Source organism: Chenopodium album, chromosome 1 (genome assembly GCF_948465745.1).
Source record: "Chenopodium album chromosome 1, dcCheAlbu1.1, whole genome shotgun sequence".
In the NCBI taxonomy this organism is placed as follows: domain Eukaryota; kingdom Viridiplantae; phylum Streptophyta; class Magnoliopsida; order Caryophyllales; family Amaranthaceae; genus Chenopodium; species Chenopodium album.
Genome location: NC_137834.1, coordinates 86777863 through 86803970, shown reverse-complemented (window position 1 = coordinate 86803970; position 26108 = coordinate 86777863). Strand labels below are relative to the sequence as shown.

Here is a 26108-nt window from a genome sequence, read left to right as displayed (position 1 = left end):
TCTTTTTAATTTTTTTCCCCTTTTTTAAAATTTTCTCTTCACTTTTTATTTATATAAAAATATTCATCAAAATTTTCATCAAAGTTTTCATCAAAATTTCCTCTGAATTCTATACTTTCGATCACTTTCATAAACTTTTTCTCTTCCCTGTTTTTTCTATTTTTATTTTCCATTGATTAAACTTTCTCTCTCCTCTGTTTTTTCTATTTTTATCTTCCATTGATTTTATGAATTGAATAGATGAATTTGGTTGTTATTCCCAAAAAGATCAATGCAAGTTAGTTTCTATGAATTTGCTATGATGGATATCAATTAGATTGATGAATTTGGGTTTAATTTGGGATGAATTTGATTATTTGAATATTAATTCAACTGTTGAATCTGTGATGAATTTCATTTGATTTTGTAAGTATTAGGTTTAATTTGTAATCGATATTGCAAAAATTATGGTCGATGAATTTGTGATGAATTATTGAATTGCTGCATCTTAATTGTTTTTTTTTTTATTACGATTTTGATTTTTTTTAATTAAGTTGCTAATATTTGTGTATAATTTTTGGAAAAAAATGAACACGATTTACTTTAAAAGTGAACATTTAGTACATAAAAATTAAAACATACGTATTATAAGTATTAAAAATATGAACATATGCATTACAAATGTGAGTATATGTATTTTAGAAAATGAACATACGCATTCAAAATATGAACATATGCATTGGGTCCGGCCCTGTAAGTGAACGCATGCATAAAAAATGTATGAACATATGCATTTAAGAATGTAAACATAAGCATTCAAAATATGAACATATGCATTTTAGAGAGTGAACATATGCATTCAAAATATGAACATATTTTATAAACATTACTTCGTAATATATACTTAAGAATATTTATCATATGAACAACAAATATTTATATTATGAACGTTTTAAAACATTCTATGAATATAAGGTATCCAAATAATGAACATATGCATAGGTTCGCTTACATGTGAACATTATCTTTTCAGAAAGTGAACATAGGCATAAAAAAATATGAACTTATGCATTTCAGAAAGTGATTATTACATTTCAAAATATGAACGTAAGCATTGGTTTTCTTAAAGTGAATATAAGCATTTAAAGTATGAACATATACGAAAAAAAATTTGAACATAAACATTTAAGAAAGACAACATATGCATAAACAGATTTAATTACTATTTCATGAACAACACATATTTACATTATGAATATTTGAAATTATATATGAACATATAAAATATTATTATGAATATTATGCATTTAATTATGAACATAAAAATTTGAAAAAATAAAAAATAATATGATTATGAAATATATGCATTATAAGTAATAAATGTTCATTTTTTTACGTGTTCATTTTTTATTATTAAATGTTAATTTTTTTTTCATGTTCATATTTTTTTTACTAAATGTTCATTTTGTAGAGTGTAGTGTTGATTTTGGCGGATCGCGGATATGTTGTATGGCTTATTAATTTGGGCCGCGCGTTTTGGGCCTTCACTTGTTGCACCTATCTTAGGTGCATGAGGATGCACAAGACCAATTGCCTACACAAATGATCCATTGAAAAATGTACAAAACTAAAGCTCATACTTTGTTAGTGAACCAAGTAGTGAATGACCACTTCTTTTTCTTTTTCTTTTTTTCAAGTCTGAAAAGGTTCGAAATTGTTCAAGAACTGAAGGCTATTTCATGCTTTTGGACCCAATTTCGGGGGTTTTGAGACTTGGTATCGAAAAATGTCGAGTTTATAAGGGATGCATCTCAAGGTGATACAATGTTGTTTGAAACCATATATGACCACGTGTCAGACATATAAAGGCCCATTAATTAAGGGTAGTGTGTACAAAAACAACTAAATTGACTGGTTAGAGGCAAAATGGATGATTTCAACCACGCAAATGGTCTCACAAGGTGTCATGGAGTCCATGGGAAGAATCCAAAACACTTTTATTCGCAAGTCCAAAATTTTATAAAAAAAAATCCAAAATTGAAGGCATTAATACAAGAAATCGAACCAATTTTGTAGGTTTCAGGACTCATTGTCGAAAAATCTCAGAATAGTACGGGGTGCATATATGGGTCATGTACTGTTATTTGGAACTATAAATGACCACTGGTCTATAATATAAAAACTTATAGTGGCCTTGGGTAAATGAAGAGGAGGCATAAGTTATAAACGAGTAAATTGAGTATTAAAAGACAAAATGGACAGTTTCATCCATCCATAATGAACACTCGGAGTGTTGAAGGTTTATGAGAAGTGCCCAGCTTTTCTCATTCTCTTTCAAATTCAATGTTTTGGTTTGACGGACGACCAATTAGATCATCATTTATCAACATATATAAATGATAATTAAAAAAAAAATAATAATAATGATTTTTCAGAATTCATAAATTGAAATGATTTCAATAGATACTCTTATGATTATATTCAATGTTATGACTTCGCATATAAACTATAAGTACTGGTCAAAGTACTGCAAAAGTCAATTAGAGGTATTTATTTTATAACGGAAGGACTATAAAGTTAAAATAAAAAAATAAAAAAAAAAAAGTTAAAAATAGCTATTTGGATTTGGCCAAAGTCCATTTAATTATAATATTTCCTAAATAGATCTTGCTAACGAGCGTCTCGGGGCGTTAGATAAGAATGCATGACAAAATCACACATCGTTCGGTGTAATTAATGTTAATTTTACGTTAATATTTTTCACTTTTAATTCTCTTATGGGTAATGCTATATGCAGTCCTTAGGGCTGCATATAAGCATTTAATATACTTCCTTTTTTAGTATTAAGTTGGGAATTTATCGACAATTCACGAGTAAATCGGTGTAATAAATGGTTAATTATTATCTTTTCTTTCCATTTTTAGCTTTTTATATGCAACCCTTAGGACTGCATATATACCCTGGGTGCTCATTAGCTTTAGCCTTCATAAATTATGATATTTCAAAGAGGCATGACCTCGGGACCATACAATGCCACAAATGGTACTAGGTATAATATTAGTTTAATAGTTTTGTAGCATTTCTACAGAGTATTATTTTTATTTTTTCCTCATTAGAATTTATAGATCAAGATGACTTTCTTTTTTTATTAATATAATTATTAGTGAATTGATGTATTTATTGACGATCCTTGGTATCACACTATCACAGCAGATCTCTCAATTAGAAATCTTGTCAATTTGACATCAAGAGGATAGATAATTAGATATGGCCAAACCATCTTCAATGAATAATGAAAACACAACACCTAACCAAACAAATCAAAGTGAAAAAACAACTTTAGTCGATGAAGAAGAAGTTGAACAACTTAAACAATGCCTTCCTAAGGCAAATTTTATGGGTAGTAACAAGGTCCAACTCATACAAATTCAAGGTTTTTGGTATCCTCTTTCTATTTTCTCTAATATTCTCACTTGCCAAAGACACTTCCTAGCTCAAGACACCGATCTTGTAGTGGCTAGCTTCCCTAAAACCGGCACCACTTGGTTAAAATCTCTACTCTTTTCTATTGTCAATCGAAATGTTCACCCTCTCAGCCAGAGTCCTTTGCTTTCTCACAATCCACATGAACTTGTATATGATTTAGAAACCGGTGTTTATGGTAGTATTAGTACAAAGCTTCCACGCCCTCATCAACTTAACCAACTCCCTTCACCACGACTTCTCTATTCTCACATGCCTTACCCGACCTGAATCCGAGAATGACCTGACTTGAAAATGGCCCAACCTGATTATAACCCGCAAATTATTTACTTGAACAGAACCGACTTGAACCCGAGAATGACCCGACTTGAAAATGACCCGACCTGATTATAACCCGCAAATTATAGACTTGAACCGAACCCGACTCAAACCCGAGAATTACCCGACCTGATTATAACCCGCAAATTATTGACTTGAACCGAACCCGACTCGAACCCGAGAATTACCCTAATCCGTTTTAACCCGTGAAAATACAAAATAAAACCCGACATATCGTTCACCCGACCCGAATGAACCCGAACTGTTATTAACCCGACCTAAACCTGATAAGAAGTATGACCCGACTTGACTTGACTAAAGCATGACCCATCCAAAACCTGACCCGCATAGGTTATGGAATTTAATCCGAATTGACCCAACCCGATTTGACCCAACCCACTCTTACCGACCCAAACCCGACTCGTTTACCATAATTGACAGCTCTACCCGAAACCTCAAAAATTTCTCAAAAAGCATGGATATTAGTCTTCAATTTCGGAATATTTTGACTTTTTTTCACCCGGAAATAAAAATTGCAAAAATTGTTTACCATGGTCCCTAATACCCTCCGGGAGCCTAATTGGCTGGGTGAAACCATCCAATTTGCCTTTAAACGACCAATTTACCGATTTAAAACTTGCATCGATTTCATTAACTTTTAGCAATAGCGCAAGAAAATAGGTAAAACAGGGTACAAATGTACAATTAAATGAAGTTAGAGTGTTATTGGGAAGGGGGGACAATTAATGATACGATGGTAGTAGGTAAGTGTAACGGAAGGAGCAAAAACGGCCAAGTAGGCTTTGGTAGGTACACTATTTGACGCTGAGATTCCCACGTGAATATCATCAATTGAAAGATAGGCAGCCAGCACTGTACATTAGAATTTATGTACACTTTAACAAAGTACTCGTAAAATAATTCTTACTCCGTATAATTGTTTAAAATTTAGATATAGATAAAACATACAAAGTACTAAGTAGTTTAAAATTATTACAAAGTGTTTTTTAAAATCAATAAATTATGTACAAGTTAAAGTGTTACATTTAAGATGACGGAAAAAAGGAATTTTTCTCACTTACATACTCATTTGCTCTATCGATTTCTCTAGTCAATAATCGTGTGCACCCAGCCACCCATATACTTTATAATTTAAATAAAAAAAATAAGATTTGTAACAAATTTTTTTTTAAGTCAGAGAGTTACAAACAAAAAAAAAAAAAAGCGGGTAGTTAGAGTTGAAGCACGAGGCCTTGGTGGTACCGTCAACTTGGGATAGGTAGTTACGTTTCTCTCCTAATATATAGTAGCACAACTATACTACTTATATACTTGTATTATATAAACAAACACACCAAAAAACAAAGAGCTCATAATTCAATTTCAATTCAATAATTCTAGTACAAAAACTCTGTTCAATACAATCTTAGTGTATTAAAGCATTTAATCACTACAAAAATGGGAGAAAGGCCTAAAACTTTGACAGCATTAGAAGGAGAGAAAACTCTAAACCCAAGCTTCGTACGAGACGAAGATGAGCGTCCTAAGGTGGCCTACAACGTTTTTAGCCACGATATTCCCGTCATTTCCCTCGCCGGTATCGATTCCGATAGCGGAGATGAAGAGAAGAGAGCCTCTATTTGTCGTAAAATCGTCGAAGCGTTCGAAGAATGGGGTATATTTCAGATTGTGGATCATGGTATTGAAGGTGATCTTATTGCGGATATGACTCGTTTGGCTCGAGAATTCTTTGCTCTTCCTCCTGAAGAGAAGCTTCGGTTTGATATGTCTGGTGGTAAAAAGGGTGGTTTTATTGTTTCTAGTCATCTTCAGGTAATTCACTTGCTTTTCCTTTTTTTTTTTTTTCAATCTTAAGATTATGACACCTAAGCGAGTAACGGAGTCTTTGACTAATGTTAAAAATATAGTCTCCTGAGTATTTATTGGAATCGTAATAGATTATTAGTTTTCAGTTGTTATGGTTTATACTTACTGATTCTCCATGACTTAAAATTTGTATCGACATATGTGATCAAGAAAAATAAATTATTCATTAAAAATGGAGGGAGTAAGAAAACTGAAGTTGTAGATTTTTTTTTTTTTGTTTTAGTCAACTAAGTTATGCGTATGTATATTATTTTTATTTTCAAGTCATCTAACAACTGGAGTACTATTTTGCATTTGATTATTTTTAAGAGTAACAAGACCAATTGACTAAAGACTTTAATTAATTAAATTACACATCTATTGATTTTTTATTTTTTTTATTTTTCTTTTGACGAACATTCTATTGATAACTATAGGCCGATGTTAACAAGCTTAAATCCAAATAATGATTTATTTTTTGAAAGAACCAAATAATGATGTATAATAATCCTCCAATTAGTAAGCATTTGATTAGTTGTGCTAAAAGCCAATACTTTCCTGTCACATTACTAAAAAAGTACACATTTGTGACGAAATTATGATTGTGTGCCAACTTGAGGTTGTGTGGTTACTGGTTGGGGCCTTAGGGGTGATTCTCATAAAGCACGCCCAAATAATCAAATCTTGTCTACATTATTACTTTTAGCGACTAATATGCTAATTATTGTTTAATAAAAAATTCTTAAGCTGGTTGAATCTTAGATTGAAATGGTCAATAAATTTTCTCAAAATTTGAAGTTTCAACAAGTGCTAGCTAATACCAGGACTTTGACAAATGAATTAAAATTTCTTTGTCAATGTTGGATGTCCTTTTCAAAGAAATATGATGATCTATGATTTTCCACAAGGTAAAAAAACCCAAATTTATAATTTGGGAAAGCCATGTGTTTCAGGATCCAATGTACTAGTGCAGTAATTTTTACTAGTAGCGAAATCTATGAAATTTCTTTGTCAAATTTGGGAATCCCTTATGATTTTTTTCATGTCAATCATTATATTTTACCAAGTTTGATTTGAGGTATGTGATTGAAACTTGGTGATTTTGAGAGGTTTAGGCTTTGGGTGTCAGTTGGTTAGGTTTGGCTTTGATTTTGAGTCTAATCAGATTGAATTCGGGTTTGTTTTGGCAATGGAAGGAAAATTAATGGTTGTGGGCGCGTTAAGTAAAAGTTAATGTGGACTAGTGGTGCTAATGATAAGAGTTATGGTGTAGCGTTGTTGTGAGTCTTATGACCAAAGGTAGGCATTGTACCATGGTGTCGAATTTGGTAAGTTTAGTATTGAATATATACTTAACTTGCTTGTATAGAGGTCAACACTCAAAAATGATGTTAAGCAAACTAGTACATGAAAAATTGATTTCCAATTTCAATTATCAATGTAGCAAAGCTAGATAATCATACTCAAAACTCGTACATGATTGTTTAAACTGCAGGGAGAGGCAGTACAAGACTGGAGGGAAATGGTAGCTTACTTCTCATACCCCATCAAGAGTAGAGACTACTCGAGATGGCCTGACAAGCCCGAAGGGTGGAGGAATGTGACAGAACAGTACAGTGAGAAGTTGATGGGTTTAGCCTGCAAGCTCCTTGGGGTGTTATCTGAGGCCATGGGTCTTGAGGCTGAGGCCCTCACTAAGGCCTGCGTCGATATGGACCAGAAAATTGTGGTGAATTACTACCCTAAGTGCCCACAGCCTGACCTTACTCTTGGGCTCAAACGCCACACTGACCCTGGTACCATCACCCTCCTCCTCCAAGATGATGTAGGTGGTCTGCAGGCTACTCGTGATGGTGGTAAGACTTGGATCACTGTTGAGCCGATTCCTGGTGCCTTTGTGGTCAACCTTGGTGACCATGGTCATGTAAGTAATATCAACTCTGCCTATTTTTATGTTAGTGTGTTCCATTCACCTTTTCGATCATTAGTTGCTTTCTATTATTACCGGTAGTAGGGGGATCATTTTTTCGACTGTCAGATGTGTAGGATACTACTCCGTAGGATTCATGAGGTAAGACTTAATTGAACTTTGAAAGGCAGATGTAATCTACCACATACTTATAAATTGACAAGTTGGAATGTTAGACCTCCTGTTAGGTTGGTATGTAATTTCTAGGTTATCAGTAGTGATCGTCAATTCATCATGTGTTTCCACCATTTTCCTTCCCGTCTCAAGGTAGCTACAAGCAATAAACTATTTCTCTCTTCATCCTAAATTAATAGTTGCGTGTACTAGTTAAGGATGTGCGGAAAAAGTTATCACTTCCTCTGTATTTTATAGTGATTTATGATTGAATTACCTATATGCTACCCCTTAAATCAAGTGAGTATTCTTAGTCTTGCTATGATTACACCTTAAACTGTGTTTTTCCTTTTTTTTTGGATTATGAAGTATTTGAGCAATGGGAGATTCAAGAATGCAGACCACCAGGCTGTGGTGAACTCATACCGTAGCAGGTTGTCAATAGCAACTTTCCAAAATCCAGCCCCAGAGGCAATAGTCTACCCATTGGCTATAAGGGAAGGAGAAAAGCCAATACTAGAAGAGCCCATCACTTTTGCAGAGATGTACAGGAAGAAGATGGGCAAGGATCTTGAGCTTGCACGCCTTAAGAAGCTCGCTAAGGAGCAGCAGTCAAAGGTAGAAGAGCTAGAGAAAACTAAGTTTGAGTCCAAACCAATTGAAGAGATCCTTGCTTAATAAACTCGGCCTGAGGTTGTGGTATTGAAAATTATATGTCTGCAAATTTGTGTTTTCTTGATTTAGTATAAATGTTATGTGCATCCTAGTTTTGGTTATTAGTCATTAGTCGGGTGATTAATGGTGAGAATAAAATTGTAACGTACTCAACAACTTTTAATCATATTTATATGTAGACACTGGATCTTTCTTCTGTCTTGATTATGTGACCTTGACAGCCAATTTACAAGATTATTATACCTCTTATTTTTAACATCAACCTTGTTAGTTCATTATTCAGATGCTATCGAGCTCAGAAGATCACTTTGCTTGCGAAAATGTCATTCCTTTGTGCCACATTGGCTCTTGGTACCATGTTAGGTAACCATCTCAACCAAAAGCTTAAGCTGATGATCGAGCCGTTGAGGCTTAAGAATATGTTTTATAGTTCTTAACAATTTGATACAATCACAAGTTCTTAACAATTTGATACAAGTACAAGAAATTTAGTATGATTTCATCTTAGTGCGCGCTACTTACTTTTCCTGAATTTACAAAAGTCTTTGAGCAATGGAAGATTCAAGACTGCAGATCACCAAGTTATGGTAAACTCGGATAGCAGCAGGCATTCTATACAAACATTCTAGGAATCCTGCTCTAGAGACAATTATATTGGCTATAAGATAAGGAGAAAAGAAAAGTTTATAACGCTAAATACTTAACCATTGAGTCATATCATATTACATGCTATCGTTTACCAAAATATATTTAATACGAAGTAACATATATTATAGCAAAGAAAAATTGAAAATGAGATGCAATTATGAATTTCATACAAAATACTTGTATACACTTGTATACAAGTATAAGAACAGAATTTTTTATTTTTTATTTATTTTTTTTTCATATAATAATATGGTGCAGTGTTTGGGACCAAAATCTAGCTTTTAGTCAGATCTATATATGTTGGATGTATCTTGAGTTTTGATCATCTTTGAATGGCAGCCCATATTAAATGTTATCAGCCCAATGATTTCATTCACTATCCAGCTCTCAATATCGCTTTCTTTACAAATAAATAGGTAGGTCTAAAAGCCCAAACATATATAAATACAACAATTTTGTCAAAATTTATTCATTTAGGAGATTGTTCAATTCGTTCCTTTACTACCAAGAAATTGTACTTAAGAAATAAGAAGTACGTTAATATGACTTGTAGATTTCTTAGTAGGTATCTTTACCTTTAAAATCTATTTTCATAAAATTGAGTTTCCTCCCAAATGTAATTTCAGTTCTTTAAACCCTCGCTTTCCACGTGTCAAAGAGAATAAGAGAGGGTTCAATTTCACGTGGAATTAGATTGAGAGCAAAAACATGAAAAGAAGAAGACTTGGTTGAATTTATTACATAACCTCTTAAAAAATTACATAAGCTCTTAAAAAACATGTTGTAAGTTATACACAAATGAGTGAATGGTAGAAGAAGTTCATTATTAAGGAATTATTCAATATCGATCAGGAGTTGTACTTCAACATAGGACAAGGATAATCAAATGTTGTCATGTATATGTATATGTATATGTATATTACCGCAAATGAAAAGAACCATCATAAATTCATAACAAGCTGTACATCAACATATTCTTTTTCAAAATCAAATACGAGTAATAACAACCTCATATGTTTGAGCTAAAAGCATTTCTGTTGCACAAGTTGCATATATAGGAATACGTCATCTGATCTTGTAGTTAGTTAGATGATGAACGAGTGAATTACTTCCTAGAATTCTACTCGTTAACAGCAAAAAGACAAGATATTAGTGCTGGAAACACCATACACGAAGAATAATATATATGTGGGAGAGGTATATTTCTATATTCCTGACATAATAAAATACACGTAAATAAATATAAAATCTGGACCACCTATAAATGTAGCTTAGCCTCTAAAATAATAAGACAAGCTCATAAAATAACAAGAATATATAAATATATTATGTGGCAAATTTAAAAGCTAGTAATATGGAATATATGATTTATAAATACCAGTAATTCCCGCGCAATCTTGAAGCATAAGAGATAAAAGAGTAGTTTTACGTTAGTGGTGTTTGGGTGCAACATAAACTATTCCACGCTACCCATAATGCTAATGCACACCCAATAAGCAATACTTGGCATCAATTTTATTTAAGCATGCGATCGAATCGTTATAACCAAAAGTTAAGAAAGAGACAGTGGAGGATGGGGAGGGGGGATTATGTTGCTTATCTTCTACGAGTAGGTCGAGTACGTCTACTTTAGCCGTATACAATCATAATTATTATCGGTACATTAAATATGTCCTTAAATAATTGTCCTGTTATTACGTCATATTATCCTATGTATATCAAACATTATACTAAGTATATATTACTCTCTCCGTCCCTAAATTACATTCCTCTTTGGAAATTTACACGGGAATTAAGGAGGAAAGAATAAGACAAATAACAATAATTAGATAATGCAATAGGAAGTACAAAGAATGATTAGTTATTACTCATGACATGTCATCAATCCTTTGCAAAAAAAAAGGGACCAATCACATGCTCCTAATTGAAAATTTTTAACCAATCATATTCATTGTAATTTGGCACAAGAATTATGAGTGAGATTAGGTAAGGATGAGTGAGAAATCATTAAATATAAAACAGAAAAATAGAGTTGATTTACTAAAAAAAAACTTACCAAAAATAAAAAGGAGAAATGTAATTTTGGAATACCAAAAATAGAAAGGAGAAATGTAATTTAGGGACGGAGGGAGTACTCATTTATATCACTGTGTTATTAATATATAACTTACAATAATTAAAAATAATAATAATAATAATAATAATAATAATAATAAATTGTCATATTAATTTTGAAATTGAGTTCAATTGATGCGAGTTTGACCTAGTATATTATTGAAGTCAAATCAAAATTTAATGAGATTGAGACTAAACTTTCTAATTAGACTTAATTAATTAGAAAGTTTTCATCACAAAAATGCATGTCAAATACATGATTATTTCGTTCAAAATACCATGGATTATATGTTTTTGGTGTATGTAAGGAACATTTCCTTGTAAGTAAGGGGAAAATTAGAAATCCTACTTGCTTGGAATGAGAATCGAACCCCTCTCAAAGGGTGGAAGGAGAGCCTTCAACCAACTAGACCAATCTTGATTCTCATCATGGACTATATATGTCCTTCAATAAGGGGTGCTACAATAACAAATTAAAGTATGACTAAAATTGTATATATATAATTAAACAAGTCGGTCAGCTTAAATTAGTGGAAAACTATGTTAACAATAAAAAATAATTGAAGTCTTAGTTGATTCAAATTATCAATAGACCAAGTATAACAATAGAGAATATACATTTAGGATATATTTGTAAGATAACACCTTTGATTTGCTCTTTATCAAAGTGAGAACCCATGATATGTAATAGATTATTATTGAACTAATATGTTACGAAGCTTACAATACTTTGTAGTGTCATTTTAAAGGTAGAATAAATATATACTCCATGTGTTTTATTCAAAGAATTAGCTTTTGCTTTCCTAATAATGCAACAACCAACTAAACTTTTTTCTTGCTTAAAATAACAAAAAAAACAAAAGCAAAAACTAACTTTCACCTATAATTTTTTTAAGTCACTACTAAACGTTTTCCTTATTTGCAGTTCAACTATCATATCTCCCCCTATAATATATTGCGTCCTCGATCTTTGAGGCTCTTTGCTCTCCACTTTGGTCATCATCACCACTTTATGACTTGGGATTGGATCGGATATCACTACACTACTATAAAAACGACTAAATAAGTATCAATTCAAGTACACTTAATTAAACACATGCGATTATACTTTTTATATTCGAAACAGGCCGATATAATGTAATTAAAACTAATAATTTAAGTGCACAATAATAATAATCGAACGGATTTGTGCACAAGTCGTTATCTATTTGGTTAAATCCAACGCGTGACAATTGTTGCTAGCTTGTGTGAAGTGTGAACAAGAAGAAGCAATGCGGCCAATGAAAGAGAAGTGACATGTTTAGAATATGATTCGGAGTAACGGAAAAATATCTTGCCTTTTGGCAAAACCATTACAACAACTTAACAATCTGTCAAAAAAATAAAAATAAAAAAGGAAGACAACAACTTAACAAGAAAAAAATGGGAAATTCACCGACATCAGCATACAGGTCATTTCCATCTCAGCTTTATTTTTCTTCTTTACTCGTTTCCTTCTTCTTTTAATAATATTATTAAAGTCAAATGTGATTTACCCACGTAAGTATTTTTAATGCTAGGAAGTATGAATTTTGCTAACGAGGACCACCACTCTACGATAAAGTTATATGTCTATTTTATTTTGGTCATTTTATCTAACGTTCTTAGGGTATTCATTAGCATTTGTCTTGTAACATTTTTATGAAAGTGTTGTTATTGGATATTGTGAGACATTAGACCAATTCAATCAAAAGATAAATTTTATTGTTGAGGTTCATCATGATGTTTTACGTGCGATACAATATGTGTCTTTTATATTCAGCACTAATTATTCTTCATCAATGAGGGGTATGGTGAATGAAATGTAAACTTGAGACCTTGTTACGATGGTCTGATATCATGCTAGTTTTTTGTTGAGGTCCATAATAGATTTTACATTATATCCTTAGGTGGTCACCAATTAAATATAATTAGCCAATGGGAAAAAATAAATAAATTAAAATCAAACATGAATATTTTCTTGGTGATTAAATAATTTACAAAACATATACTCAATTAGTTAGTGACCCATTATCACGTGTTGACCACATATTCTATATTCCTATGTTCATAATACTACGTACTTATTATAGTTAGTTGGTCGTCTAAATAATGGTACTAGTGTACGTGATTTATTAATTACAAAAAATCCAAGTTACTTTTATATAATAATGTCGTTTACCAAATCTTTGGACTTTGGTAGTCTACTAAATTGCTTGTATACAGTATATTTCTGGACCACTTAAACAATTGTTCATTGTAAATACTCTGATCTACTTGATATATACTACGTGTAAATACTCTGATCTACTTGTTATGTACTACGTAGTTTTCCTTTTTTTTTTTTTTTTGACAAGAGCACTACGTAGTTTTCCATGTATACAAAGAAGTCTCACAAAAGACACAATTGAATTAATCATGATTTATAAGTATGTGTGAAATTTTCATATCAACTTCGTGGTGTTTTGATTGTTATTTGTTTTTACTTTTCCATAATATTATTTTTAATTTTGAATGAGGTTTCCTGAAAATTTAGCTTAGCAATAATTCAGTATGCATATTATTATCATTTTTAAAAACAAATACTAATATATATAACGTATTTGAAAGGGTAATGACTAATTTAATAATAACTCATTTTTTTTCCTCTCATAAATAACTATAACATAAACTTTTTTTTTTTTTTTTTGAAAACACATAAACTATTTAATTGATTGCCTATACTTTTCTAACTTGAGCAAAAGAAGGATTTGTGTTGATAATCTATCCATTCTATATAAAGTCGTAAAGGTATCTTTTTTTCATAATATGAAAGCTAATTAAGAATGACTTTTAACCTCTATCCTCAAAATTTTATATTCCAAATTTTATTTGTCAAGACAATTAAGAATGAGTAAGTAGTAATGGAGTATTGTTATGTATTTGTACAACAATGATTAGAATATTCTAAAAACACATGGTAGAGAGAGAAAAAAGGATAGAGATCGATAGCTTGGAAGATAGAGGTTTATAAGTGAACCTCACCTTTTTTTTTGTCAGGTTGTCTCACGTAATAGGGGATCACTTACTGATTGTTCCACTGAAAGCTTATATAGTACTATTGAATTTTCAGTGGTACAATTCATGCATAAATTAAATTTAAAACAATTGAATGCATATATAAATATATAATACTTGTATATGCATATATAGTATGGAGTATTACCTTATATTCAGTGGTATTATTTTATCATCTAATGATACTACTCTGAATTTAGAATATGCATTTGTTCATACATATGTGTAATTACATGAATGCCCCTTGTTGGCTTGTTATGCATTACTACATGCATAGCATTAATTACTCCCTTTAAAATACCTCCTTAATTAAAACGAAAAAAAAAAGTAAGAGTACAACACGTGTAGAGTTGTAGCTGGCCTTTTGATTACAAGATGAGTCCCTAACAAGCAAATTACACTAATTTAATTAAGTTTAATTGTTATCAACTATCTATTTATATCATAACCATTATTTTAATTTTAAAGAATCAAATAAATTTTATTTTTTTTATTGGTAAGAAGAAAAATCCCTAACGAGTAGAGTTGTGTAGTTGGCCTTTTGATTACAAGGTGAGTCCCTAACAAGCAAATTAATTACACTAATTTACTTAAGTTTAATTGTTATCAACTAATAGTACTAAATCAACATTTTTTCACAAGTTATTAATTAGTCTAGCTTATGTAAATCAACGTTTAAGAGCAGAGGAGAAAAACAAGAAAATACGATACTCGCAAATGATGACAATAATGGGGCTCAAATAAATAAACTTGTGACCTCAAAATCACAAAGTGAATTATTTATTATTTTCATCAAACATGATTGGTTGGCAACCCGGCCGATTCAATAATTGTATCGATAAATAATACACACATTTCTAGACCCTATATGTACTCGGTATAACATCGTTGAAAAGTCCGTATAACCCTATTGAAAAGAGAAGGTACTCGTATTCAACTATTCCTTAATCAGTAACTGTCGATTAGTATCAACGTAGTAGTGATAGAGTACTAATGTTCTTGACCATTTCAGCATTTGTGGATGGTTTGTCTTATTCGGAGTACAAACTGTTTATCGTAGACCAAGACTTTTAGTCAACTCACTCAACTAAAGTGAACTACTTTCCTTTCTCTTTCTTTTTACTTTTTTTTTTTTTTTTTTTTTTTTTTTTTTTTTTTTTGTTGTTATTATTATTTGAGTGCTAAAGTAGCCCCCCTTTTTTTTTAAATTTATTTTTAACCATTCAAATCAGTTAATGATGAAATAACTACTGTAAAGTCTGTAATTAGCTAAACAGGTCTACACAAGACCACAATATTCAAAGAACTAATTTAACTAGAAAATGGCATATGGTGTAGACGTGTAGTACCACCTTGAAGAAATACTTTGCATTAGTCAACATATTTTACCTCTTTTCCTCTAGAAATTATAAATAACAAAAACTTTATATATATATATATATATATATATATATATATATATATATATATATATATATATATATATATATATATATTTTAAAAAAATATACTTCCTCCATTCTTTTTTACTTGACCCGCTTTGACTTTTATACTATTCACCACATCTCCTTTGACCGACATTTGTGAATGATATGTAAGGAAAAATATATTCATTTGATAATTTTTTTAAATTCGTCTCAATAAGTACTATCGTAATATACAACTTTAATTTTATAATTTTTACTTATGAAGAATTAAAGTTATTGATCGCTAAAGTTTTACATTGACAAACGTGATAAAAAAAACATGTCAAGTAAAAAAGAACAGAGGAAGTATGGCTTTAATTCAACAAGTCGTACTAATTTTTCTGCAAGAGAGTTGTATACTTAGCTTGTACATGCATTTTTATTATAAATTTTATAGTATGTAGTCATTTGAAATATGACTACCATAGTGTTTTAATTATTATATAGTTCATAATTGACATAATTTTTTCCAAGTAATTAATTAAATTACTTTATTAATGGTATTAAATATTATTATCAATATTTTTTTGATTTATCAAATTTTTAGTTTCATTTATGCAATTTTTATTCTTATTTTATAGTTTCTCAAAAAATATTTAATGTTAGATTAAAATTTTCAAAATTTATTTTTACATTGTAGATATGATAAGAGTAATTGTGACCATTTTATAACGTGAAAAAATGAACCGATCATATAATATACTCCATCATTAAAATAGTATGGTAGTCAATTGATGCCATATGATTGTATACAATAATTTACCATAATGCCATATGATTGTATACAATAATTTACCATGATGCCATATCATAATAATAATACAATAATTTACCATGATGCCATATGATGAATACTATGCCAAGACTTGCTTATTAAAATGTTTAGAATGCTCCCTTTGTACAGATTTTTTCTAGATTAGTTATATTATCAAGTCATAATCTCATAATTAAAGATAATACATAAAATCACAAAAGGAGTATGATTGACTATTACTTATATATAGAGAAATATATACTAAGTCAATTATTAAATCAATCATGTACCGACCTGAATTAAATAATAATAATACGAATTATTCCATTTTCTTATCAATATTCATGTATACAAAAAATTAAAAGTTTTTTATAATTTTGCGTTGCGTGTGAAGTGTGAACACACAACTAATCATTTAATCTTTAGTCCATTGTTTTCTTTAATGACTTGTAGTAAGTAGCCAAAAACAATGCAAGATTTGATATTTCATAAAGTATAGCCAACTTCAAATGGAGCAAATCAATTATTCAAACAAGACTTGTTGGAGACAAATTTCCAATCATTTTGGAATTTGGACTACCAAATAGGCAAAATAATGATAACGTAGAAATCTTACCTTAAATGTAGATTTATCTTCACATTTGATTCGTGACAAAACTTCACGCGTATACATTAAGTGTAAAAATTAACGTATTTAGCAAGGTAAAGCTAAAGATAATGCGTTAAAAGTCACAATAAGCATGCTGCGTAAGAGCCTAGAGGGATGTATAAGAGATTGAATTCTCCAATAGTGAGAGCGATAAGATTTACTATTAATTATACTCTATAATCTATATATATATATATATATATATATATATATATATATATATATATATATATATATATATATTTCTTGTACTTCTTTTTTTTTTTTTTTTTTTTTTTTATAAGTTAAAGTCAAATTTGTATATTTGTCGAGACACAATTTTGACCATTAATATTTTTAATGAAAGATCGATGACATATGAATAGTGAAAATTCTCAACTCTAGCTTATAAGAAAAATGAAGGGAGTAGTTGTTAAAGTTATATTATTTTTATTGATAAATCTTTATATATTCGCATTAAAAAATTGCTTGACAATGCAACCAAAATTCATGTTTTGTCAAAGAAGATATCATATTCATTCTCCCTAATTAAGCTCAAGTATAGGTGATCATTGGCAATCGTGTACCTTTCCTCTTGGATTAAAAGTGTACGTATTTGAAAATTTTACGTATTTGAGAATTTATAGGTAGAAATGTAGAAGTACAACATAGAAAAAAAATATACTCCATAAAAAGATAATTTTGTTTTATATTGTTATGCAATGATTCATATGTACGGAAGAATTCTTGGAATGCATGTATAGCTGTTAATTAGTGGGCAACATTCCTACTATCATCAAACAAAATAATTAGTTGAAGTAACTCGTGACACTCACTTGATTTCTTAGAAGTTGGGCGAGTAGTAGGTTAGACATTTTTGTTTAGAATATAAATAGATGTTAATGGTTATCATTATTGCATGTTAATTACTAGATTAGTAGACTAATTACTAGCTAGATAATATAACACTGTTATGGAGTTAGGTTATAACTTTTGAGGATTATATTTGACAGTGTGTTAGTGGAGTAGTAGGTTAATTGGGTTGGACAATAGTACAATACATTGTTTGTTTTTGGAGCCGAGGCTCGAGAAGTAGATGCATGCATCATTGCATCAATAATCCATTATAATATTATCCTCAATCTTTTGTTGTTCCAGGAGATTTTTTATTTTACTATATTTGATTAAAATATAGTACTCATATTTATATTAATATGAAGTTAATTTATAAAACTGGGATACAGTATATGTCATCGATTGCTGCATATTTGTATTGTTGTTTGTGAGACTTGTATATTTTGGAGTTTAAAAGCAAGTATAATAAGGTCAAATAAGTACTGTTCACATTTATTTGATTGAAAAGAACGAAAAATCACAGTCGATAACCAAACTAAGGGCCTGTTCCGATTGACTGAACTCAGCTGAGCTGAACTGAACTGAACTTAACTGAACTTATTAATTAGTGATTTTTAACTACGGATTAGTGATCTTTGATTATTTATTGATTATTTATTACTATACATATGTGTATATACAAATGTACATATTATTATTATTATTATTATTAATTATTGATGATTATTATTATTATTATTTATTGATTATTATTATTATTATTATTTATTGATTATTATTATTATTGTTGTTGTTGTTGTTATTATTATTATTATTATTATTATTATTATTATTATTATTATTATTTATTGATGATTATTATTATTATTTATTGATTATTATTATTAGTATTATTATTTCAATTATTATTGTTATTATTATTATTATTATTTATTGATTATTATTATTATTATTATTATTATTATTATTATTTATTACTTATTGATTATTATTATTATTATTATTATTATTATTATTGTTATTATTATTATTATTATTGTTGTTGTTGTTGTTGTTGTTGTTGTTGTTGTCGTCGTTGTAATAAGAGCTTAAAAGAATGAAATTTGGCTTTATATCATTAGCAATATCATTAGATGTAAATTAAGAGCTGAACTGAACTGAGCTGAGCTGAACTGAACTGAATTGAACTAAACTGAACTGAACTGAATTTCAACGGAAGAGAATACTAACTGAGTAATGACGCGGTTATATCATGATGAATTACTTGTTTGGTTGCAAGCCATTAGAGGGGGATGATTGACTTCCTACAAATTTTATTTGTCATATTGTTTGGCTTACACGAAATAGATAAATTGGGGGAAGTGATGCTTGGCTTGTAAAGTTAATTAAAATTTACATGAGACATGAATTGAAGTGTCTTACTTCGTTAATTCCTATTAAGTGTGAATGCATGGTTTACCAACTTAAGGCCAATCAAACAAGAGTATGTCAATTCTTAAGAAGTTTATAAGGGAAAGTTCCCATAGCAAATAAACTTTCCATAAGATTTAATTATTTTATACGTGAAAGAAACAATCACTTTTTGAATTAGAAAAATGATAAATACAGTTTTAAGTTTGGGTTGTATTTAAAAAAATAAAAAAAATTTAAATTGTAAGATTTATAGTAAGCAAATGCATCACTAATCGATTAGAATTTTATCATACATTCCAAATTTAAATAACTTTTTATTTATTATTTTATTTAAATATAATACTTATTATAGTATTTTATTGTTTTGCTATAAAACTATACAATGAATATATTTGTATTTTTAGGTAGTATAAACAAAAATATAACCGAGGATGCAATTTATTCATCTAAATTGACATGAAATTAACTTATTAAGTTTGATTAAACATAATTGCCCCTGATTTTTCACCTTATATATACATGATTGAACTTGATTAACCCTGAAAAGACCTAAACTATTTTTAAAAATGAAAAATAGAAAATACCTTTAATTGTAAAATTTTATTATTTTGAAGCTTGTCTTCCCAATTCAATTTCTTTTATCATGATATATTCCTTTCTTAAATTTTAACTTTGTATAGTTTTATGTAATTTTAATTCATTCTTTTGTAAAAAAAAAAAAAAAAAAAAAAAAAAAAAAAAAAAAAAAAAAAAAAAAAAAAAAAAGTACGAAGTAAATTAATAACCACTTTTCATCTTGCACTCATGTACTTATATTTTTTTAATAGGTAAAGATTAAAGATCTTTGTAGACATGTAGTCAAGTGTAATATACTATAATTGTATAGTAGGATCTATACTTTGATCATAGTTTAGACGTAAGTCAAATTATTACGAGTACTAATCGAAGTACTCCGTATGAAGTATCTACTACAGAGTACAAAAGTACCATTCCTTTACACAACTTTTTTTTTTTTTTTGACGATACTTTACACAATTCTATACTTGTATTTGAGTATTTCCAAGCAAAAATAAAAATTGAGTATTATTTTCCTTTAAAAAAGAATATTATTGCAAAAATACCACCTGTCCATCACACATATTCACATTAATGCTGAAATTGTACAACTTCCAGAAGATTATAAAGTTGATTAAACCAAAAAAAATCAAACATCATTTTTCATCCCAAATCCATTATTTCCACGTCTTCCTTCTTAAGGAAAACAAGAAAATTTCCAAAATCCAAATTCCAAAAATATAAATAATTTAAATTTGTTTTTGTATATATATAAAAAAATAATTTTATAAATATAGTTTATTCCTTTGAAGTCTCTCCTCCTTCAAAGTCTCCGATTTGACCACCATTTCCAATCAGCACCACCACCATCATCTCCCCCAATACCCTCTTTCTCACCTTCTTCCTTCTTCTTTCCTACCCTTTTTCTCTCTCTTCCCCAAATTTTTCCCCTTATTATATAAATCAATTTAATCCCTCATTTTCCCCCAATTTTAATTTTAGTGGGTATTCATCAATTCCCCCATTAATCAAACAAATCAAATTTAATTTCCCAGAAAATCGAAATAAAAAGATGGGTTCTTGTTTATCATCTTCAAAAGTAAATGGATCAAATAGCAATACAACCTCGAATACCACGACTACCGCCGGCACCGCCACAACCTCCGGCACGGCCACATTGACGGTGAACAATCATAAGAAAGAACCCACGAAAATGGCGACGAAAACGGCGGCGAAAACAGAGCAAAAAGAGAGCAAAACAGAGGGCCCACAAAAACAGAGGAATACTGTTCCAATGGTTAAACTTAGAGATAGAACGAATTCACGCCGTCATAGTTCAATTCCTTGTGGTAAACGAACAGATTTTGGGTATGAAAAAGATTTTGATTCCAAATATACAATTGGAAAATTATTAGGGCATGGACAATTTGGGTATACTTATGTTGCTACTGATAAATCTAATGCTGATCGTGTTGCTGTTAAAAAGATTGATAAGAGTAAGGTACTATTTTCTTTTTAATTTTTCTGGGTTTTTTTTTTTTAATTTTATTATTTAATTTTAAAGCTTGTAATTAATTTGATTGTTTTTTCCGTTTTTGGAATGATGGGTTGTTGAAATTTAATTTGTTTGTAACAAGGGTATTTTTGTTTTGTTTTTATTTAATGTTGTTGGTTATTGGGTTGATTGTGAAATTGGGATTGGTTGGTTACTTGGTTCATCTTCTCGTTGTGGATTAAATGATGATGAATCATCAAAGGTTCTTGTCTTGTTGCTTGTTAAGTACTCGTAGTTAAGATTTTGGAAGGTGAAGAAGGTCAAATTTGGAATTCCTTGAGCAATAATTAGTTGCTAATTATGTCTGGTTTTTTGTAGGTTTAGAAGAATAGATAGCTTGGTTCTAATTAATCATTTGATTATTGGCTAATCTATAGTAGTCGAAATTGATTAGATAAGGCGGTATCATGCAATTCACTGTGAAAATGCTAATGGAAGCTTGTAATACTGGTGGTTTGCTGAATTTTGCTCTATAATAACCTTATTGTGATGATTATAACAAATTCATGCCTTTTGTTGCAGATGATACTTCCAATCGCAGTGGAGGATGTTAAGCGCGAAGTTAAGATATTGAAGGCCCTTACAGGCCATGAGAATGTTGTTCAGTTCCATAATGCATTTGAGGATGAAAATTATGTGTACATAGTGATGGAGTAAGTTGCCACCATCCAAGCTATATGAGAATACTTTATAACTTACTTTATTTTATCGAAGCAAATTGTATTCGGTTTTAGCCACTAATGAAGAGCCTGGGGCTTGGCTGAAATGGAATTATTGACAATGCTTTGAGTTGCAATATTTCTCCTTTATTCTGTGAACTAATTATCACTAATCACCAGGTTATGTGAAGGCGGAGAGTTGTTGGATCGAATACTATCCAAGTAAGCAATGTTCTATTTTTCTGTCTTTTTCATCAATTAATTTCCAGCAGCCACCTTGATGTGTGTATGTGTGTATTTCATCTTTTTTTTTTGGCTACTTAAATGTTCTGATGTTGATAACTTTTGTATTAAATTCAGAAAGGATAGCCGATATTCAGAGAAAGACGCAGCAGTGGTGGTACGTCAGATGTTGAGAGTTGCTGCTCAGTGTCATTTACATGGTTTGGTTCACCGTGATATGAAGCCTGAGGTAGACTTTTATCTGTGCGCATATGAACCTTAAAATCCAATTTGATGGAATGGTATGTTTAATTCCAACATGTTTCTTGCTTGTAGAATTTTCTTTTCAAGTCAGCTAAAGATGATTCACCGTTAAAGGCGACAGATTTTGGTCTATCGGATTTCATCAAACCTGGTGAGTAAGAACTTTATCATCAAATTTTGTTTGCATAGTTCTGGACTTCTGATGGATCCTTTGCTTTTTCCTTCAATTGACTTTGAGTGGAACTACAAGTGAAATACTGAACTTAGTAATGACTAATTTTTCTGCCGTTTTCTGTTTTGTGGACACTGTTATAGTTTTGCCAAGTGTCATATCATATGAGTTGCTTCCAAATCTTGACGCTGCTAGGAAAAATTTTCTACTTGCAGGGAGAAAATTCACAGATATTGTTGGTAGTGCTTACTATGTTGCTCCAGAAGTACTGAAACGAAAATCAGGCCCTGAGTCTGATGTTTGGAGCATTGGTGTCATCACCTATATATTGCTTTGTGGGAGACGACCATTTTGGGATAAAACTGAAGGTGGTGTATTCAAAGAGGTATGTAAAATGTGTATTTCCTTAAAATACTGACATCTTTTGTTCTTTCCATTTTCTATATGAATATACTTGCAAGTTTGAAATTTTTTGGAGGCATTAATTCATTTTACTTCAACGTGTTCTTACAATTTGTGTTTTATTACTTTGGATTGTACTTGTTTGTTATCTATTACTATGCGATGGTTTGATAGAGGACACTCTGACGCAGTGCTTTAGAAGTTCATGTAGTATTTCAATGTCTGTTTTATGTATAAGCTGCAGGACTGGCATTTTAGACATCTCTTATTCTTCCCAATTTATCATATATGGAGCCTGTTTTCTGTCATAATGAATAGAATACTTGTATTTCAGGTTTTGCGGAACAAGCCTGATTTCCGGCGCAAACCATGGCCTACTATAAGCAATGGTGCCAAGGATTTTGTGAAGAAATTATTGGTGAAGGATCCTCGTACTCGCCTTACTGCTGCCCAGGCACTCTGTATGTATCTGGTCTTTTCTTGTATTTACATCATGCTCAATGGAACTCATCTGCTAATTTAATAGTACAGACAATTTGCAATTACTTTGTCTATAGCTCAAGTTGTTCAACTTGTATTTTAATATAATATATTTTTCCATTTCTAATGAAATTGACTGGTGTTTTTGCTTTCCTTTATTTTTTTAGCACACCCCTGGGTCAGAGAAGGTGGAAATGCTTCTGATATTCCCATTGACATATCAGTCCTACGTAACATGCGACAATTTGTCAAGTACAGTCGAATGAAGCAGTTTGCCTTGAGGGTATGATAATTCTCAGTGAAGCTTGGAATATGTTTTTATTTTTTACATTATCTTCCCATCATAACCTCTTTCAATTGTGTCCCCCCTTAGGCATTGGCAAGTACACTTAATGAGGATGAGCTGGCTGATCTGCGAGATCAGTTTGATGCTATTGACATTGATAAAAATGGAACCATCAGTCTTGAAGAAATGAGGCAGGTGTGTTCTGGTTTACTCTAAATTTGGGATTTAGAGTTGATTATGTTATATTGCCTGTAGGTTCAGTTCGTTTTGCCTTTGACTGAACACCATTTTGACACAATGAGCTTTTACAGGCACTTGCTAAGGACCTCCCTTGGAAGCTAAAAGATTCTCGTGTTACAGAGATTGTTGAAGCGGTAATTACTATCTTTCTGTTTCCAGTGCCAGTGGCAAATTCTTGTTCTGATATATTTGATGTCATACTTTAATAAATTACTGCTTTTAAAGTCCTGATTGTGTTATGTGTCTATTTTGAGGCAGATTGACAGCAACACAGATGGCCTTGTGGATTTCACAGAGTTTGTCGCAGCAACTCTACATATACATCAATTGCATGAGCTTGACAATGATAAATGGCAAGAACTTTCACAGGCAGCCTTTGAAAAGTTTGATGTGGATAAAGATGGATTTATAACCCCTGAAGAACTCAGAATGGTAAGTTTAGCTGGCATTGAGAATTTAAGCACCTAGATCTCAGATCTAGATCTGTCATTAGCAGTGTGTTATTATTATTGGCATGTGTTCTCTCTAGTGATCACTGGAATTATGACATTGCACTATTGTACTCTTCTGTAACTGTCACTGGCCTGCTTCCTAGTATATTTCTGGTGTGGGGGCTTTGCGGGGGTCTCAAGTTGGATGTCGTACAGCCTTTACATTTTCCATCTTGTAAGGTCTCTAGGTGACAGTGAATGTGCAAATTGGTTCTGGATGTTTTGACATACAAAGAGTGTTAAATCACTCTCCGAGATGGGGAAACAAATTCAATCTTGATAGACGGTCAATTTGGAAATAAATTACCCGGGATTGGATTAAATGATCTATTTTTGGAGTATAGGCAAGTTTATCCCCTTATGCTGGATGTACACTTTGATTGATGTCGTATGTTCTTTTTTGAACAATGATATTTCGGAGAAATATGCTTTTTAACAAATTTCAAAACTGATCGAAAAAATGAGGACTAGGAAAACAACTCTTTTCCAACTTATTAGTGTATTGTACTGATGTAGTGAAGTGTTACTTCTCGCCGATATTGTTTCTATTATTTGCTCTTACTACATTTATGCTTTTCTCACACTTGTTTTTTTTATTTTTTCAGCAAACTGGATTGAAGGGGTCAGTGGATCCACTGTTAGAGGAGGCTGACATTGATAAAGATGGAAAAATAAGCCTTGCAGAATTCAGAAGGCTTCTGAGATCAGCAAGCATCAGTTCACGGAATGTTGCCAGCCCAACCTGCCGAAAGAATTCAAGGAAGCTTTGAAAAAATACAGCTCTGAAGCATGCATGGTTCATGCTTGTCGGTTATGAGCTTGGCATCTCCTTGTTGACGTCAGAAAGGGGGAGTACAGGGAACTAGCAGGATGAAGTTGCAGAAACTTCAAATTACACTGATTGTGTGAACTTGTTCAGGGAAGTGGGGATTAAGGAGGAAGAGAAAAGGAAAGTGTGGAAAGGATTATGGTGATGTTAGCTGCTAGGGGGGTGTTTGATATTGATCATGGCGATCGATTCAAAGGGTGGTTTCACAAGGGAAGGGCCAGATTTGGTGTGTATCCTCTTTATTCTGGTCAGAATCCAGAGTCTTTGTTTTTGAGTTTAATCCTAGGAAGGGATTGAACGAAATCTGTTGGATATGCTAATTTGGGGATGTAAACTTTACCTCGTCGTATATATGTCAAGAGTTATATATAGAGAAAAAAGTGAAGGCGTGAATTTTGTTTTTTTCATTTCAACATTTTTGTTGATAAATCTAAAACAAATTTTGCTTCAGAAACTGCTACATTGATTTTTATTACATTATTGTGTAACTAGAGTTGTCAATTTAGGTAAATGGGTCGGCCGGTTTGAGTTGGGTAAGAGTGGGTCGGGACAATTCAGATTAGTTCCATAACCTATGCGGGTCGGGTTCGGGTTG

At 31.1% G+C, this 26108-nt stretch overlaps 2 protein-coding genes across 3 annotated transcripts; both read left to right on the top strand.

Moving 5' to 3' along the window:
- The first annotated feature begins 5095 nt into the window (after positions 1 to 5095).
- Positions 5096 to 8588, top strand: LOC145560471 (naringenin,2-oxoglutarate 3-dioxygenase-like). Its single transcript, XM_081621729.1, has 3 exons — positions 5096 to 5613; positions 7142 to 7570; positions 8099 to 8588. Exons 1-3 carry the CDS (start codon positions 5239 to 5241, stop codon positions 8405 to 8407), a joined length of 1113 nt encoding a protein of 370 aa, XP_081477855.1. The 5' UTR covers positions 5096 to 5238; the 3' UTR covers positions 8408 to 8588.
- Positions 8589 to 20578: 11990 nt separating this feature from the next.
- LOC145560454 (calcium-dependent protein kinase 28-like) lies at positions 20579 to 25988 on the top strand. 2 transcript variants are annotated; one of them, XM_081621711.1, is made up of 12 exons: positions 20579 to 21414; positions 21991 to 22121; positions 22308 to 22349; positions 22488 to 22599; positions 22686 to 22764; positions 23001 to 23170; positions 23522 to 23648; positions 23835 to 23950; positions 24041 to 24148; positions 24265 to 24327; positions 24452 to 24625; positions 25290 to 25988. In XM_081621711.1, the coding sequence occupies exons 1-12, from the start codon at positions 20986 to 20988 to the stop codon at positions 25452 to 25454; spliced, it is 1716 nt and encodes a 571-aa protein (XP_081477837.1). In that variant the 5' UTR covers positions 20579 to 20985; the 3' UTR covers positions 25455 to 25988. The 2 variants fall into 2 exon arrangements, with proteins under 2 accessions (XP_081477837.1, XP_081477845.1); XM_081621719.1 differs by having other exon boundaries at positions 21189 to 21409.
- The last annotated feature ends 120 nt before the right edge of the window (positions 25989 to 26108 follow it).

Coding starts and splice junctions, on each gene's coding strand:
- LOC145560454 (XM_081621711.1), top strand. CDS start 20,986: ATGGGTTCTTGTTTATCATCTTCAAAAGTAAATGGATCAAATAGCAAT. Junction 21,415..21,990: donor AAAAGATTGATAAGAGTAAG/GTACTATTTTCT, acceptor CTTTTGTTGCAG/ATGATACTTCCAATCGCAGT. Junction 23,171..23,521: donor AAGGTGGTGTATTCAAAGAG/GTATGTAAAATG, acceptor CTTGTATTTCAG/GTTTTGCGGAACAAGCCTGA.
- LOC145560471 (XM_081621729.1), top strand. CDS start 5,239: ATGGGAGAAAGGCCTAAAACTTTGACAGCATTAGAAGGAGAGAAAACT. Junction 5,614..7,141: donor TTGTTTCTAGTCATCTTCAG/GTAATTCACTTG, acceptor TTTAAACTGCAG/GGAGAGGCAGTACAAGACTG. Junction 7,571..8,098: donor ACCTTGGTGACCATGGTCAT/GTAAGTAATATC, acceptor TGGATTATGAAG/TATTTGAGCAATGGGAGATT.